The sequence below is a fragment of the Condylura cristata genome, unplaced genomic scaffold (assembly GCF_000260355.1).
Source record: "Condylura cristata isolate star-nosed mole 26May11 unplaced genomic scaffold, ConCri1.0 scaffold00002, whole genome shotgun sequence".
In the NCBI taxonomy this organism is placed as follows: Eukaryota; Metazoa; Chordata; class Mammalia; order Eulipotyphla; family Talpidae; genus Condylura; species Condylura cristata.
This window is the reverse complement of record NW_004567103.1, coordinates 16,574,620-16,592,506: the sequence shown is the minus strand read 5'-3', so window position 1 is coordinate 16,592,506 and position 17,887 is coordinate 16,574,620. Positions and strand designations below refer to the sequence as shown.

General features: G+C 37.0%; 1 protein-coding gene across 1 annotated transcript in view; it reads left to right on the top strand.

Annotated features, from left to right (window-relative positions):
* The first annotated feature begins 1,682 nt into the window (after window positions 1-1,682).
* The window catches only part of SPAG16 (sperm associated antigen 16), a 678,503-nt gene continuing 662,298 nt past the window's right edge, over window positions 1,683-17,887 (top strand). The window contains exons 1-4 of the mRNA XM_004674324.2: window positions 1,683-1,816; window positions 11,808-11,854; window positions 13,635-13,730; window positions 17,724-17,842. Of these exons, the coding sequence (XP_004674381.1) occupies window positions 1,693-1,816; window positions 11,808-11,854; window positions 13,635-13,730; window positions 17,724-17,842 (386 nt within the window). The 5' untranslated portion in view covers window positions 1,683-1,692. The remainder of the gene's footprint in view (window positions 1,817-11,807; window positions 11,855-13,634; window positions 13,731-17,723; window positions 17,843-17,887) is intronic.

Sequence of the window (17,887 nt, the reverse complement as noted above, 5' to 3'; positions counted from 1 at the left end):
AGAGGTCTGCCAAGCCATGTGGTCACCTTTGGGGCAGGCGGGAATCGAACTCATGCAGAAGGCGGGGATCGAACTCATGCAGAAGTGGCTTTAGCTTCGCAGGGCTGTGCTTTAACCCACTGCGCCACCAGGGAGGGCCCCTACAGGACCAGAATTTAAACCTACCTACCAGGAGAACTGGAAAAAAAAAAATTCAAAGTAAACACAAATTGTTTGGCAAGAACCTTCACCACTGCTGTGAGGTAACCTACCTCTTGGCTACTCCTATCCATGCTGTATCTACACCTGTGGCTGTAACAAGAAACCATGAAAATATTAGGTAGTGCTCTCTCTGGAACAAAAAACAGGCTTTCCAATGGAGTCTTGTATTTTCAGTCTCTTATAATTGTTCCTTGCATTTAATGAGGGCTCTGTTTCTGTTTGATGCAAGAAGTCAAGGATAAAGATTGGGTTATTTAAAAAATAAATAGGAATAAATTCTCCAACTATCACATCTAAATGTGACCCTTGATTCTTTCAAAAACAAATTCTAGTCAAACCATTAAATCTGATAGATATGTTGTTTCTTAGAATCTGCTGTGTGCCTGGTGAATTCTAAAGCTTTATGTTGTTTACCCTCTGCAAAAACACTTTTAGGTAGGCAATATTGTCTTCATTTTACAAATGAGGGAACTGAGGTCTAGAAGCATTAAACAATTTGTCCAAGGTTCATAGCCAGTAAGCAATGGAGCCAGGCTCGGAAGGCAGCCTCTGGTTTAACATCCAGGCTTTCAATCACTTCAATCACTTCATTAGGAGGGCACTATATATATATTTTTGATAATAAATGGGAGCCTTTAATAGTGAGTTGCTGTTGGCATTCAGTTTTCACTAGAAATTTACAATGAACAAGACCTTGTAAAGAAAAGGGCTCTGTGGGTGCTTCTGTAACACCCATAAAATAAGTGTGGAAGATTGTCATGGAAGTAATTTATTGTATTAACTTTGCTTCCTTTGTACCTCATAGTTCTTATGGAAGTGGATTTACTTTGGCAAGAATCCGCACTACAAATACTATTCCAAGTCCTAATGCATTAAACCAAAGTCAAAACAGATGTCCAGATACTTTTATGGGTGACAAGAAAGGAACTGACTAAGGAGATCACTCTGGCTCTTTATTGTGATGCATATAAGGATGGTTGTTCCCTGGCGTCAGTTCATCAGTTATCTTAGTCCGTTTTCTCTCTCTAAGCACTGCGGAGCTTTCTCTTTTTCAGTTTCCCCAAGGGAAATCCTGGGGCTGTCGGTGTGGTATGTAAGAACAAAGAGAAAGGCAATTTAGTGAACAAAATGAAGTGAGAAAGAAATGATAGGGTCGAAATGATAGGGTCAAACAAAAGAAAAAACAAGCTGTTTCGGTAAGAGAATGTAAGTAATCCAAGCCAGCTGTTTCTTGCACCTTGTTCACTCCACGAGTCGCGCGCGGAGCTCCCGGGGTAACTAGGCAACGACGTTGCCCTGGTAACCTGGGAAGCGAGACTATAGGGCTCCAACCTGCTGGGCTGGGGGCAACCCTTGGTGCCCGGAACAGGCCTGCTGGGGGGAGGGGATGGGGTGCGCGGGGCTCTCGCGAGACTGCGTCGCCCCGCCGGCTGGCGTCCCCGCAGTTGCCCTTAGGGACGGTGGGCCGGAGCGGGAGCGAGGAGCGTCGTCATGGCTGCTCAGCGAGCAATGCCCGCCTCTCCCCTGAGGGTGCTGGAGGAAGCGTTGGGCAGCTTGACCGCTGCCGGGGATGCCGAAGAAGCGGTGACCGCCGAGGGCGCCTACTACCTGGAGCGTATCCTTCCCGCGTTGGGGTGGCCTGCGAGCGGCTGGCGGCGGACCGGGGTCTTGGCGTCGAGCGCGGGCTTCCTCCTCACGGCGCCCACGAGTTGTGGCCGAGGAGCCGAGACGCCGGGCGCACCTCGGGGTGACATGGGCGCCGCCACCACTTCCTGATGGTTACCCACTGAAATTTTCCCTTTTGAAAGGTTTTGGGCTTGTCTTTTCCTGTTGGATGAGTTGGAAAACCTTCAGGAGTCTCGTCCTTTCCACAGCTCAAACTTTGGAAGTTTTGTTAAGGCGGCGCAACAGATTGACTCAACCCTTCTTTCCTTAAGTGTCCCCCCCGGCCCTCCCCCACAATAACCGCAAAACCTTCAGAGGTTATTAAATGTGGAACGAATTAAATGTGGAGATTAGGGCAAGACTTCTGCCTTCGGACTTCATGAAGTCAAAGTTTAGGATACTCAAACCATGATCCTGCAGATGGTCCAACTGCCCAGTGCTTAAATTGGTAGTATTACCAATTGGTTAGTTTTAATATTGTTTATTTAATAATTTCCCTGTGCTCCCCTTCTCCCCTACCTACTCTTTTGAGCGAGGAATGGTGACCTGGTGAACTGACAAGACTCCAGTCTGTTAGAAACCGAGTTAGTGATGAGTGATTATCAGTGGAAGTACCCGAAGTACATACAGATAATGCCATTTACTATTTCTTGTATAAGACTTTAGAGCTCTCTGGCCATTTAGAGTAATTGTACTGGCGAGATGGGGAGGGGAGGTCATGAGAAAAAAGCTATCAACTGTTTTTCAAGCAGGTGGGAGAGAGATTTTTATGTTCTATTCTTAAAGATAACAGGCTCCAAAATCAGTCTTCTCTCTCTATGTCTGTCTCTATCCAACTGTAATCTCCCCATAGATTTAATTAATTCAAAGCTTCAGAGATCCAGCAATTATTTAATTTTGTGGAATTCGGCAAACTGATTAATCTGCCCTGTCTGAGGCTCAGTACTATATATACTACATAAACCTTTGAAAGACTTACTTGAAAAGACCAAAGAAAATATTTTTTGTTTGATACAAACATGAATTTTATAGGAATATAGTTTGAGTAGTTTGAAATCAATTTAAATGAAACATGTTGATGTTTTAGTGCCTCAAATGAGGGTTTATATTGTTTTCATAGCACTAACAACTTAAGTAGTAATTTCTTTTCTAAATTCCAAACCAGTAATCTTTAGAAGCTTATCTACATCAATTATAAAGTTATCCATTGTCCTTGCTGGTGAATGCAATCAGGCATTTTTATCGGCAGTATAAATGATTTCTTATGTTAACATAGTTGTTAACATAAGACAAACATAAGATCACTTTGCACACAGCAATGTGAAATAAACGGTGGACTCCAATATAGCACAACTTTCAGCAGTGAAAATCAAGCTTAGTTAATTTTCAGGGAAATCACTGACACTGCCACAACTGCCAACGTGTCAGTTTGCAAAAAACTTGTTTTGTGAAAACTTCGCTAAATCACATTTATAAATAAAGCAATGCTAACTTTTCATGATTTTATTATCCAGTTTGTAAATAATCTAACCTTTGCTTTTCTTCCATCTCTCTTTGGTTGACTGAATACTATTTTGGGCTTCAACCAAAGGGTAGTCAGGGGATCAAGAAACATTTAACCATTGAATTTTCCTACACTTAATTTTCAAGTAAGAGGTTTAGTCATGGGAGAGGCTTTAACTCTTAGTTAAAATGATGTTTGAGGATTACTTTTGGATGCCAATTATCCCACATCCCTGGGCACTCTTAACATGCATAATTAAGAGTTGGCTGTATAATGTTATTTGACATTGTTTCTTAAGGCAATTATGATAGTTGCTGAAGTGAGACTTTCTTGAGTCTTAAGTCATTAGGTATCAGGTAATTTAATTGAGTGATTGCAGTGGATAAATAAAAGTTATAATATGCAGAAATGAATTAGAAATTTGTTCTCTACTTTGCACATATACTTAATCACTTCTCATCTGCTGCATTTGGTTCTGGTCATCCCTTATTTATGTCTGAACATATGCTGGTAAAACACTAACCGCCAAGCTATCAGTATAAAGCAAGACTTTGAAAGAGGTTGCCTTGAATTATCCAGGAATCACCCCTTTCTTTGTGCCTAAACATGCATATGTAAAAGGCACAAGTAGACATATGTGGCCCTAACTAGAAACAGTCAGCATCCACCACAGAGAAATGGCTTCATCGGTAAATGTACAGTATTTATTTTGACAGTTCAAGAGTATGTGTTCAGGAGAAACAATTCTTACCTTGCAATACCCCTATCCACTGTAACCCCTTAATGTAATGGTGCCACCTATTTCTTTTCTAAGGAACTTCACCTTGCCATTGCCTTTGTTTGAAACTCTTTAGAGGTGACATACAAATACAAGGACATAGCTCTTAACTAAATTGTTTCTAGAGCTTTATGAAATCCAGTCAGAAAGTACATGAATCCTTAGGAGAACTCATATTTTGAAAGATACTTGAGCATCGAGAAATGTAAGGGTGGATTTTAAATGTGTGATCTGTAAAGATGACCCCAGAATTTGTAAAGAAGGCTTGTTTGTTGTGTTTTGCGAATGATGCTTCCATTAGAAATCAACACTACTTGGCTGAGGCTTTCATTTATTTATGTGTTGCTGTGGACATCAAGGAGTTCTGGCTCCAGTTGGTATATGCAGGCTGGAGTCAGTTGTAGTAAGAAAGCTACTGCTTTATTAGATTTTGTTTAGGAGTAATGGAAATCATGGACATTGGGAATGGGGAGTCCCCTAAGTATTGTTTTTATTGTCTGCCTCTCCCTGTCCTGGTTCTCTGATCTTCTGTTAGGCTGTTATTTAATCCTTGTGAACTTTTTAGATCCTGGATATACATTTCCTGGCCAATAAGACAGGTCTCCTCTGCCTCAGCAATAATTGTGAGGGTTGAATCAGTTTAAGTTATTCCTTTGAGACTAGTCAGCTCAGCACGTAGATCCAGAATCTACTATTTCTGAAAATACACTGTTCCTGTCTCTGAAATGTGCTCACACTAAATTTATAACCTATCTAAGGGGCATGCTTAAGTTCAGGCATAGCAGGTCTTTCAGTATAGTAGTCATGTTCACTGATTACTAACTTTAATTAAAATTGAACTTTGGTCATTTTTGCTTTTCATAATTTTCATTTTAAACATTCCAATGTTTTTTCTATTCCAAAATGTAATTTTTCTGGAATGTTTATAGTATTAAATAAGAAGGTATTTGTGAAATTACTCTAATAATCATTATGGGCTCAATGTATTTCTCATAACATTGGAAAACTGAATTTTTCAATGACTGCTTTGTTGCATCCTACACATATTTAAATTAAAAGGATGGCAAATGAAATGTATAAATTATAAAGAGTCAAGTCACTAAACTTGAATGATGAATTTTACATGCATGAAAGCCATAGGCTATTTGGAGAAAAAAGAAAATGTATTTTGTTCTGTGGTCTCTAGTCTAGGACATAGATTTAATGCACATACGAATCATCTAGGAACCTTTAAATGAAGATTCTAATTCATTAAGGCCAGGTCCCTGCTGAGATTCTGCATTGCTGGCATGCTCATGGTATTGCTGATGCTTTTGGTCTAAAGTCAGGAATCAGAATAGCAAGGTTCTAGAACAATATCAACATCTAGCTCATTTTAGTTTCAGAAAAAGGTATACTATGCAAATATCTTTCAAAATATCTTTGGATCTCCTGACTTAAAAGCTGGAGAAATTTAAACCACTCCCCACTAGGAGGACTACATGTCTTTTACATTGAAAGAAAGTTATTTTCCATCTTCTGAGGCAGAAGATTTGCCATAGTTGTCCAGGGCAAGGGTGGCCCTGGAATTTCCACTCTTGGCAATTTTCTTGAATTCTTAGTAGCTCGTTGGCAGGTGGTATTAATAAGAATTGTGAGACCCCATGAAGATTCAGTGAGAACAGCTACAGGAAGTCATCAGCAGTGAAAAAGTGGCAGCCAGCTTGCCAGTATTTGACATCTTTGGTGTATATTACTCAGTTAATGTACTTTATATAAACTGGCATTCTTAGGGAAGTGAACATGGCTGCTGTTTGCTGGTTAGAGTATTTTTCTTTTATTTCAATTTGCTAACTAAAATATTTGCCGTGGAGGATCCAGGCTGGATTTTAGATGCCTCTGTGAACATTGGCTCTGCAGTGATGGCAAAGATTACAGAGCAATTTCCATCTATAGTAGCTTTGGGAAATCATGTGAAATATAATTAGCTATATGTTTCACTCCAGTTCTTTATAAAGATGCTGCTGCTGCAGTGATCGCCACTTCTACAGCAGTGGAAGAGATCGCTGTGTGAGGAGTTCTGTGTGCAGCTCAGCTCCGAATAGTAGTTTTTGCTTCTGCCTGTTATCCATTTGTAGAACCTGTTTGTAACGTCATCATGCTAAACATCACCTCAAGTTGTGCTCCATGAGCTCACTTGAAATCATCTGAGACTTCTTAAGTTGTGTCTTTTATAGTACTGCCATGGATTTAGACTCCCTAGCAGTTTCAGTATGGGTATCTATTGGCCTACAGCCCTCACTGGATCTATGAGGTCAGTTCTGTTGGTTCAGAAATGGTCAGTCATTTCACCCACAGTGACAAGTAATGAGGAACTGATTCATACTATGCAAATTTGTAAGTCCTGTTAAATTCTTTGCATAGCAGGTGAAGATGTGGTGGGGTTAGGTCCTTGGTCTGAGTTGAGACAGACTAAAGGATACAGAATTTGGCATAGAAGTGGGTGGTGCTATGGACGGTCTGGCTGCAGACCAGAGAGAAGGGGAGCTGCACATAGCACCGAGCTCAGGAGCCAGCTAAGAAAGCAGGCAGCCTAAAAGGCAGTAACTGATGTGAGGGGAATAGACAGCAGTAGAAAAAAAAAGAATTTTGGAACTGAAGTTCAACAGTGCTCTTTGAAGGAATTCTAGACAGATAATGGGAGGGAAGTTTTTGCATCGGTTCAGGATCAGATTGGCATTAAGCAGGAATGTAAGCTGGAATGTGGTTTATTCTACAGTGAAAAAAGAGGTTTGCATGAGAACTCTGACTGTCTTAGTCTCTTGACATTAACTTGAAAATAGGATCACCTAGGAAATTAGATTACAGATGATGAAATTGGGTAGTATAAGTAGAACCAAAATGTTTTATCTTTTAGGCAATTATTGATGCATTGTCTAGTTGCACTCTGGCAGTATTGCTTCAGAAATACTGCTTTACAACCTTGTTCACACGTGGTGTTCCATCAGATCCTCATCACTCTGTCCTTCCTGTTCCAAGATCCAAGGGGATCAATATCTGTACAGTCCACAGTGTTCTTTTTGTGAGAACCTTAGAGTGTAATTTCTCTCAGGCTTTGGAACCAGAAGTTGCTGTACGTTTGCTGAGAAACTCATCTATTTTCATCGGATGGACACTGAGTTTGTATCTAATTACATTTCCCTCTTTATCCTGACTGCTGGGCCACTTAGAGTGAAATCTGTGATTTATCTTTCATAAAGCTCTTGATACCTTGTGGCATGAATTACATCTTTACCTTGATCTTGTGTTTGGTATTTCCCTTTTTCTTCTAATTTCCATATTCATTCATTTTAATATTTTACAGTGTTTGCATATTTATAAATGGCCACAGAATCATTTTGGGATTCATTTGTGCTTTTGTCCATGTGTTGCAGGCTAAGTAGCCAGATAGACAGATGCATTCAAACATACATGCCAAAGTACATTTATTTCTTCAGAAACACTACAGCATCACATTTGAACTGGCTTGCTCCTGGGAAAATTTTCTGAACAAATCATATCGTGAAAACTAAAAGTATCAGTCAAAGAGCGTGTTGGTTTCTATTTTTATGTTTTCTTCTTCAGCTTTTGTCTCCCTAAACTCTTGCTCTCCATTCATTTAACTTTTGAATCTGTAGACCTGTATTCTTTTTATTCTTTTTTCCCTCCCTTCTCAGTTCTTCAAATTGAGCTCTTGAGGTGCTTTTTATTGAGCTACTGGTAGTATAACACTTGAGACTTTGGAAAATATATGAGAGTTCATTAGTATATTGGTAAAAATATACCAATTACATGTTCTTATGTCACTGTTGAAATAGTTGATTTTAGTAGAATATCTGTGACCTTTGTATCACATACTCATCGCTGACTTTTTTTAAATTTAGAGATGACTATATCTATGCCATTCAGTGTCGTAGTAAAATAAATACTGCTATGCTCCATGTGACAGTATTTTTTAAGCTTTATGAAGTCTTTTTTACTTTAATGTTTTTGATAGTGAGGAAGTAATGCATTAACTAAGTTATTTTAGCTGCTGCTATCAATATTTTCTGAGGTGCACTAGACAGTGTTGTTTGGTATTTTTAAAGTTTTCAGGACAAATCCCTCTTCTTTCATATATTGCCATAATTACCAACCTAGTTTTGATATTCTATTTTTTAAGGTTTATTTATTTATGCATATAGAACTGGGGTGCATGCCAGAGGTGTGGGGGGTATGAGGATTCACCAGAGACAGAGTAGGGAGCAGAACAGGCAGATTGAGTGAAATACACTGCTGGGGGACCACTGGGGAGGTCAGGAGAGGTCTATTGTGCCTTGTGGGTCACTTCCCTGATCGGGGGTTGAACTTGTGCTGTAGTGACCGTGGATAGTCCCACATTGCTGCGCTTCAACCCGTAGCGCTACCAGAGAGGGCCCATATTTTGTCTTCACAGTATATTCTCAGTTGACTTATAATCTCCTGTGATATCCAAACTTTGAGAATATTTACTTTTTTGTTAAATTTATTGTGAGAATAGCGATGAAGGATGGTATTGTTTCCTTAAGACTTCAAGACAAGGGACTACTTGTTGATTCTTCAACTTCTACTAGCTGTCTTGTAGAAGGGGGCATCCATTTCTATAGAAAAGAGAACCTGAAAACTTCCTGTAACTGAGGAAATTTTATCTCATTAGGTGAAAATATACAAATCTAGAAAAATATAAATCTAGAAAAGGAGCAATATTTAGAATGTTCTTTATTTTTTTATCTATGGCATGTTAGGGAACTAAGCCACAAGAGACTTATGAGACCTCTCCCTCCAAAAGTACTCTCTTTTTGGAAATAATAACAAGTACTTGTTTAGCATTTATTGTAAGCCAAGCATCATTTGATATTATTTACATATATTAACTCTTTTAACATTCTTGAAACTCTGTAAGGCATTATAGTAAGCAGCCTCCATTTTGAGGCCCACCAAAATGATTCCCGCTTCCTGATATTCATGTTCTTGTCTGGACCCTTTCCATACTCAGTAGGTGACCTATGTAGCCGATAGAATATTGAATAAATAAGTATAGGTATGTTTTGAAACTTGACCTTGAAACATTGTGACTTCCACTTTGTTTTCTTAGATTGCTTATATTTTGGTTATTAGTCACTATATGAGGATGCTTGAGAAACCTATGTTTAAGGTTCTTGTGGGAAGGAATTGAAATCTTCAGTGAGCTTCTTTGGAAGTGGATCCTGTTTGTGTGTCTAAGTATGCAGATGACAGCCATTCTCGCTGCCGTCTTGGCTAAGACATCATTAGAGATTCTAATGTATAGTCTTCCAACTAAGACTTTTCTTAACCGCAAAAATTATGCTTTTGTTCTTTTAAGCCCAGCATTTTAGGAAGTTTGTTAAGTAGTAATTTAAAAAAGTACAAATTTTGGTATGTGGATATGGTATTTAATATAAGACCTGCATTAGAATATTGGAGTGGCTTTGCAGTTGAGCATGTAGCAGATGTTGGGAGTACTTTCAGTAGGATCTTAGTGAAATACTCGAGCAGATCACTTACTAGGAGAGGCTTGAAGGCCTTTAAGGATCTGTTGGCAAGAAGATTAAAGGAGAGTGACGCAAATGCTATTGGATAAGATGCCATAGTTGTGACTAGTATGGGTAGGCACTTCACTCCATACTCAATATGGATAGTTCAATGTTGTGGGAGGGATAGCAGATATGGTTTTGTGGTTGTCTAGTTCTCCTTTAAATAGTTATGTTTTTAACCTAAATTACATTTCATCAAATTATTAGGGACATTTGTGTTTAGCAATAAATAAAATACTGGCCTTTTGACTGATACCTGGCTTCTGAGAAATGGTCAGAGCTGGATTAGTCTTAAATGTCTCCTCAAGTGATAAGACAGTGAAGTGTTAACTGATTATCATGGTGTGAGTAACAATAATTATTACCTATTTTTCAGAGGTTTAGTACGGTGTGGAAGATCATCAACAAACCATTTACATAATTGAGAAAACCCATATGGGATAATAGAGTCAAACTTGAAATTCTGGGTCTCTTCCTATTATGTAGGTTTTAACTGTGTAACCTTGTGTCTTTGAGTCCTGACTGTAAAACAGAGATAATAGTTCTAGCCTTGTAGGTAGGATGAGGATAAAATGAATTGATACATTTAAAACCCTTATGGCAGTACCTATGGCCTATCTCCTATTAAATGCTAAGTAAGTGTTACATTATATTCTCAGAAGAAAGAATAACAGTTTCTTATAACTAGCAACAAAATGAAAGCTAGGCTAATCTCATCTTTGATATCTGTAAATTTTGTGGTGCATAAAAGTATTTAATTTCATACCTTTTAAACTTGGTAGAGCAGGTGTCTGCATTTGAAAAACCTACCAAGTAGCAAAAGAAAATAGAATTACTTGTTTGTGTTGACTTCTCCTATTGTGAAATGCTATATTGAAGTTTTCATTTGTAATTAGAATAGCTTGTAATTTTTGAAAGGCATAGTAGTGCTCTTAGAACCTTTTATTAGATTATTTCCATTAATTTTTGATCCTTCAGTTTTGGTAATTTATAAACCACTGATTGTTATTTTTATGTAGTTTATATATGCTTAAAATTCAACTCTTTCCTGAGAAGATAATTTTAAAATTGAGCCATCTATGATAAAAAACATAAATTTTAATAATCTTTATTGAACATATTGAAATGTATTTTTGCTTACATTTAAGTATTGTGATTAATAGTATCTCAGATATAGATGTCACACGTATTGTGACGTACTGACTCAGGAGCTCTGGAACATTTGGTGCAGTTTTGCATAAACTTAAAATTTACTTCCATAGATTTTTAAGATTTCTTTATGCATACAAGAGCTGGAGTGAGGCCAGAGTTGTGGGGGAGGTGAGAGGATTCACCAGAGTCAGAGTGGGGAGCAGAACAGGCAGATATACTGAAATACACTACTGAGGGGAGCAGTGGGTGAAACAGAAGATATCTGCTGTGCCATGTGGTCAGCCCCCTGGCCTGCTGGGGATTGAACTCATGTCATAGATTATAAAATATATATACATTTTTTCAATTGAACTGCCATTATTTTATGTTCTTGTTCTACCCCACACCCCCCAATAAAGGATTTCTCCCATTGGGTAAGGCCACCATAGTTTTCCCATGACCAAATCACATATAATCCTCTACCACAGTCCATTGTATCCATCCCCTCCCTCCTTTTTCTCCCTCTTCCTGTCCTTCTCCTTCCTCCTTTCCTTCTGGATGCTACAGTATGTCATCTCTTTCATAGTCATCATATTTTCCTCTTGTTTGCATTTTATTATATTATGCATGTCTTTGTCTTTTTAGAATCAGTTGGAAGACGTTTGATAGTAAGCAGACAGAGAGATATAAATGTGCTTTTTCCCGAGTTTGGGTTGCATAGAAAATAGTTTTAAATAAGAGTTAAAATATTTTGTTTTAAACATTGTAAACTGTATGAGGAAAAGAAAAATTTTAAAAAGAGATTACATTGCATGTTCTTTACCATCATCTACCATGAGGTGACTGGATCTAATACTGTATTTTCAGATCAAAACAGTTTTAGAAATAAGTTTTTTGTTCTGTATAGTTTGAAATTAAAACTTGACAAGATATTCAGAGGTCACAATAACTGAAGCATCTGAAGATGATTATGAATATGAAGAGGTAATTTGTTCATTTTTGGCATTTTGTAAATTCATTACAGTTATCCTTATAGTCATTTTATTTAGTTTTTGTATTTGTTTTTCCTCTTGAGAAATGGTTGATTTATAAACTGAATTTAGGTAATACCAGTGGGTTAAGAGTGAGGCATAAAAGTTCTTTTAGGAGTTTATGTTGTTAATTATGTGGCTCTTTTGAATTTCCTGTAGCTACCCTTCAGGGTCTGCTCCTTAGCACCTGCCCCATAGCCCATGCTACATCTCTGGCCAGCAGGCATTCCCTGTCATCCACATGTCATCCCAGGTTGCCCCTACTGAGCTGGAGCTCAGATCCTCTGCTTTCCAGCTCAACTAGGTCTAGTATGGTTCCTGTCTCAAGCCTTTCCTTTAATTCACTGTTCTGATGGGTCCTGTCATTATGACTCCTGAGACTCGTAGGAATAGTGTCACTTTTAGATAACAGAAGCTGCAAATGAAGCTGTAGAAAGAAGCCTGGGCAGGTAAGTGACAGGACTCAGAAGATAGACTTTTATTATCACTGAGGTAAAATAGAGATTATATGTATCACTGAAACTGCTGAATGCGTTCATCATGTAGAGGTTTAAAACTGCATGACCCATAAAAAGCATGGAGTAAGTGTTAACTATCACAGATATCATGATTAGGTTTGATTGCATTTTACCAAGGGTTTAACGTTCAGGCAGGGAGTTTTATTTTCTTTAGTTTTTTTTTTTTTTTTTAAACTAGAGATTTGTAGTTGCTGGCAGTTTTGTTTTATAAAAACTAAAATGGTGGAGAAACTCTGAGATGAGGAGAGAGTGGTGGCATTTTCTTGTTAATCATTCGGTGTGTGACATGTAACCTGTTGTGCTACATAGAAAATACCAGATTTGGAAGGAGATGTAGGGAATAAAAAGTCCACTCTTGAGTTTCTGTCGATAAAAATAGATTGCCCATCCAAAGGCCAGTAGGTTTACTAAGTTCTTGCTAATGATAATAAAATGAATACATTCTGGAGACAGTGGTGCTGTTGAATTCTTAAGAGTCTGCCCATTCCTTGATGTACTTTATATGCTGATTTATGTGGCATGGTGGTTTTTTGTAGGTGTCCTAGTTTTATATCTCAATTGATGAAATGTCTCTTGTTTTTCTAATTTTTGAGTTTATAACTGTATTCTCTCAAGGATCATATAGTGTATAATTGCAGCTTTGGGAGCTGTATGGTCTCTGTTGCAACTACAAACTCTTGTAGCATAAAGCAGCCATTGACAATAAGTTAACAACGGACATGATTATGTTCTGATAACCTGTATTTGCCATTGATTTATTTGTTAGACTTTACTACCATATGAAACAGTGCAACACCCTCTATGGCATCTTATTTTTTTCATAGTAGTTTTGTTTTATAAAAACTAAAATGGTGGAGAAACTCTGAGATGAGGAGAGAGTGGTGGCATTTAGATGACCTAACTTTATTTTTTTAGCAGAGTTTAGACATTTGTCATTTTAGATAAAAGCAGTTGCCTATAATCTAATCTCAGGTTTATTAGAATGATTTATGGCCTATAAGCTAATCTCAGGTTTGTTGAATGATGTTTATAAGGAAGCTACTTAGTTTCTAGTTTTTCATTTTTCATAGATCTTCAGCATCACATTGTAGCTTACAGAAAGTAAATTCCTTTGCTTCTTTGTTTTGTGAAGAAAGTTATTTATGAAATGAAATAAGATATTTTTATATTCTTGCTTACTCTTCCCATATCTCTTTTTTTCCCCCTTTGATTTAGATACCAGATGACAATTTTAGCATTCCAGAAGGTGAAGAAGATTTGGTAAAAGCATTTCAGATGGTCCAAGAACAGGCTATAGACACTCAGCTTTTGGTGAGAATTTTGAATGTGACTGTTTAGCAGTGATACCTTATATTTGAAAATGTGACTCATTTAAATTTTAAGTGTGCGCCTTACTTACTGCAGTAATATCACCTGCTTTCTTTTCACACCTATTTATCATTAAATCGTCATTTTAAGTAAGTAGTTATTTTTATTCTTCTTTTTATTGTCATTTTAACATCATGATTATTCTTACATTACTTTGCAATAAGTGACATCTTTCGTCAGAATTCTACCTGACTTGTTAAACCAAGAATTCACAGTGCTCACGTACATGGTATAATATTCAAATTCTGTATTTCATTTGTATTGATTTTTGGTAAAGTAGTGAAACCTAACACAGATCTTGGCACATAGCAAGTACTAAATGAATAACAGTTGAGTAAGTGAATATGTAAATATATCGTTGATTGAAAAAATTATTATCCAAACTTGTGTGTATTATCATACTAGAAGGTAAATCAAAAGTTGGATTCAAGGATAGTTGGGGGAAAAACATAGTATAGAAACTATTATATCAAACGAACCAAATGTCAGCAATTTTTCATCACTTCTTAAAAACTGTCTTTTACCATAATCTTCCAAGAGTTAACTTCTATGTTTGTTATATTTGTAACTGGTTGACTGTCAACAAGACTTTAATTTTTTTGTATTGTGTCTTTAGTTCTTTAGAGAAACAGCACTATGTAGAAAATTCAAGAGTTTGCCTTTAAGCTTTTAAAATTAAATATGAATTCATTTTATGATACGAATATTAACTACCTATTTCTATTTATTTTATTTCTAAATTATCTTGTTTTAAAATACTAGCTTTGTTTTTTGCCTTGGGCTTTCTGTTTTAAAGCCTTTTATATTGCTTATGAAAGCAATTTCCACTTGTTATGTTCTTAATACATCTGTTTATAAACAAGAAATATTTTCTTCTATGTTAGAGGATCCAGTAGTCTCTAGTAAGATCTTTAAGCATTTTCATTAAAGTTTGCAGGTAAATATAAGGCCATCATACTATTAGGGAAATTGAACATAGCTGACAAATTGTTAAAATTATTTGATGTAGTTGAAATAAATGAAAAGTTGAAAGTTGGAAGTAATATAAATACTTGTTAAGAAATTAACAGACTATTATAAAATTGACATTTAAATAAATTCTCATTATTTTCTTTAAAAATTGGTGATATAGTTGGGAAAAAATGAGAATACTTTAAATTGTGTATTTGATACAATATAACTTTCCTTAGCAGGTTCAGTGGTCCTGCACTCTGAAATAAAACATGGTTTTACTTCCACATTGAAAATGATTAGTGAAAACCAATTAAGATCAGAATTGTAACAAAGGATTAATTCAGTTATACTCAAGTTTCTTAAGTTTGAACTTTTTTTTTTTTTTTAAGGATAGGTACAAGTAGGAATAGAAATACAAAACAAACACACATGCTGAGATATATTCCCAGGAATTATTAGTAAATCATTTCATTAAAAAAGTCTCTTGCAGTTATGCCTGGGTTTCCCTTCTAAGCTAAGCTTTCTTAGTAATGCTGGTATACCAACAACATTTACATGTATGTTTTTTTTTTTAAAGATTTATTTATTTGTGCATACAGAATTGGGGTACAGGCCAGAGACTCAGGGGTGGCGAAGACTTCACCAGAGACAGCGTGGGGAGCAGAATAGGCAGATCGACCAAGTACACTGCTGAGGGGAGCAGCGGGCGGGTCAGGAGAGGTCTGCCACACCATGTGGTCACCTCCGGGGCAGGCGGGAATCGAACTCATGCGGAAGTGGTTTCAGCTTCTTAGTGCAATGCTTTAACCTGCTGTGCCACAAGGGAGGGCCTACATGTATGTTATTTTTAATGTTCTATAGCTACTAGTAATTTAACATCAGTGTTAAATTACAAATAGAACTTTTGAAAAGAAATTTTGGGTTAACAAGGACTTTCTTCATCAGCCTTTTCTTGTTAATCATTCGGTGTGTGACATGTAACCTGTTGTGCTACATAGAAAATACCAGATTTGGAAGGAGATGTAGGGAATAAAAAGTCCACTCTTGAGTTTCTGTCGATAAAAATAGATTGCCCATCCAAAGGCCAGTAGGTTTACTAAGTTCTTGCTAATGATAATAAAATGAATACATTCTGGAGACAGTGGTGCTGTTGAATTCTTAAGAGTCTGCCCATTCCTTGATGTACTTTATATGCTGATTTATGTGGCATGGTGGTTTTTTGTAGGTGTCCTAGTTTTATATCTCAATTGATGAAATGTCTCTTGTTTTTCTAATTTTTGAGTTTATAACTGTATTCTCTCAAGGATCATATAGTGTATAATTGCAGCTTTGGGAGCTGTATGGTCTCTGTTGCAACTACAAACTCTTGTAGCATAAAGCAGCCATTGACAATAAGTTAACAACGGACATGATTATGTTCTGATAACCTGTATTTGCCATTGATTTATTTGTTAGACTTTACTACCATATGAAACAGTGCAACACCCTCTATGGCATCTTATTTTTTTCATAGTATTTATCAAAATAAAGCCACTAAACTTGTTATAGTTCTCTTAACAATGATATTTTATTAAACAATTTAAAAGTCCTTATATTTTTAAACTTAAATTCTCTGGAAAGGGCAAGCTAACCTCTTTAGTGTCCAGTTTAATCACACTTTTGCCTTGGGGGGGGGTACTTAGTACCTGCCTCTGCTACATCTTAAAAAAAAAATGTATAAAAAGAGTGGTCTAAAAGTGGAAATAAATGAAAAAAAAATCAGTATTGTGGAAAGTTAGGAAGGGTTTTTATAGTCTGTTTTTTAACACATTTTTCCCACCACCATTTCTTCTATGTTCTTATCCCTTCCCCTCTCTTTTCATCTCAGATCCCTTTAGCTCATATCCTTCAGATATTTACTGGTGTCCGGTGTTTCATTTGCTTATTTTTTTTAAAGATTTATTTATGTATAACAGATTTGGGATACAGGCCAGAGGTGCAGGGGTGGTGAGGGCTTCTCTGGAGATAGAGTGGGGAGCAAAACAGGCAGATCTATGAAGTATACTGCTAAGGGAGCAGCGGGCCGGTCAGGAGAATTCTGCTGTGCCATGTGGATCATCTCCCTGGCTGGGGATCAATCTCACACTGAAGTGGCTGCAGCTCGCTTGCAGTGCTGTGTCCTAACCCCTTGCGTCATCAGGGAGTGCCCTATTTGTTTAAGTATTTTATGTTACTGTTCTGTTTATATATATGCCTGCTATAAGTGTGTCCAAGATTTATTTTAGTCATTCTGACTTACAGTACTATACATAATTCTCAACCCCCCTCCATTTTGTGGAAAAATGACTGCATTTCACTCTTCTTTATGATTGCATAGTACTCCACATTATGGTTATACTGTGCCTTCCTGATCCAGTTGTTCATTATTGGACATTTTGACTTTTTATGCCTAAGTTGTAAGTAGTCTATGAGCATTGTGGAGCCTGTGCATTTTGTGTTGGTTGTTTCAAATTCTTTGTTTTTGTGCCAAGAGTAGAATTAGTGAGTCATGTGGTATTTCCCAGTTTTTATGTTATAAGCTAAATCCAGATTGCTTCCATATTGGTTTCATCAGTTTACATTCTCACGAACTGTGTAATAGCCTTCCTTTTTCTCTGTATCCTCTCTAACACTTGTGAGTAGTCTTACTAATATGTGCTGTTATCATGGACACAAGGTCTACTTAGCTTCTTAGATTTATACTCAGATGTCACTTTATCAGTGAAATCCTCCCCCATCATAGTACTGTCATAGGAGTTCAGTTACATACACATATTTACTCTATATCTGACTCCTTACATAGCTATTAGCTAAGAGGACTAAATCTTTGTCTTTTTCATCACTACTTTATCTATACATGTCTCAAAGATGAACTCCTGAAACTTATGAAATGTTATAATTCAGTGTATTCATCACTATTTGTTGTCTTCAAATTACATATATAATTATACATTTAAATTTCAGGAGCAGAAAACAGTTCTACCTTCAAAGCCTGCAGTACCTGAAGTAATAGAAGATTTCCTTTGCAATTTCCTGATCAAAATGGGAATGACCAGAACTCTTGAGTGCTTTCAGTCTGAATGGTAAACAGTTTTGCAGACAAGTAATAATGTAGAAATGCTAGCATT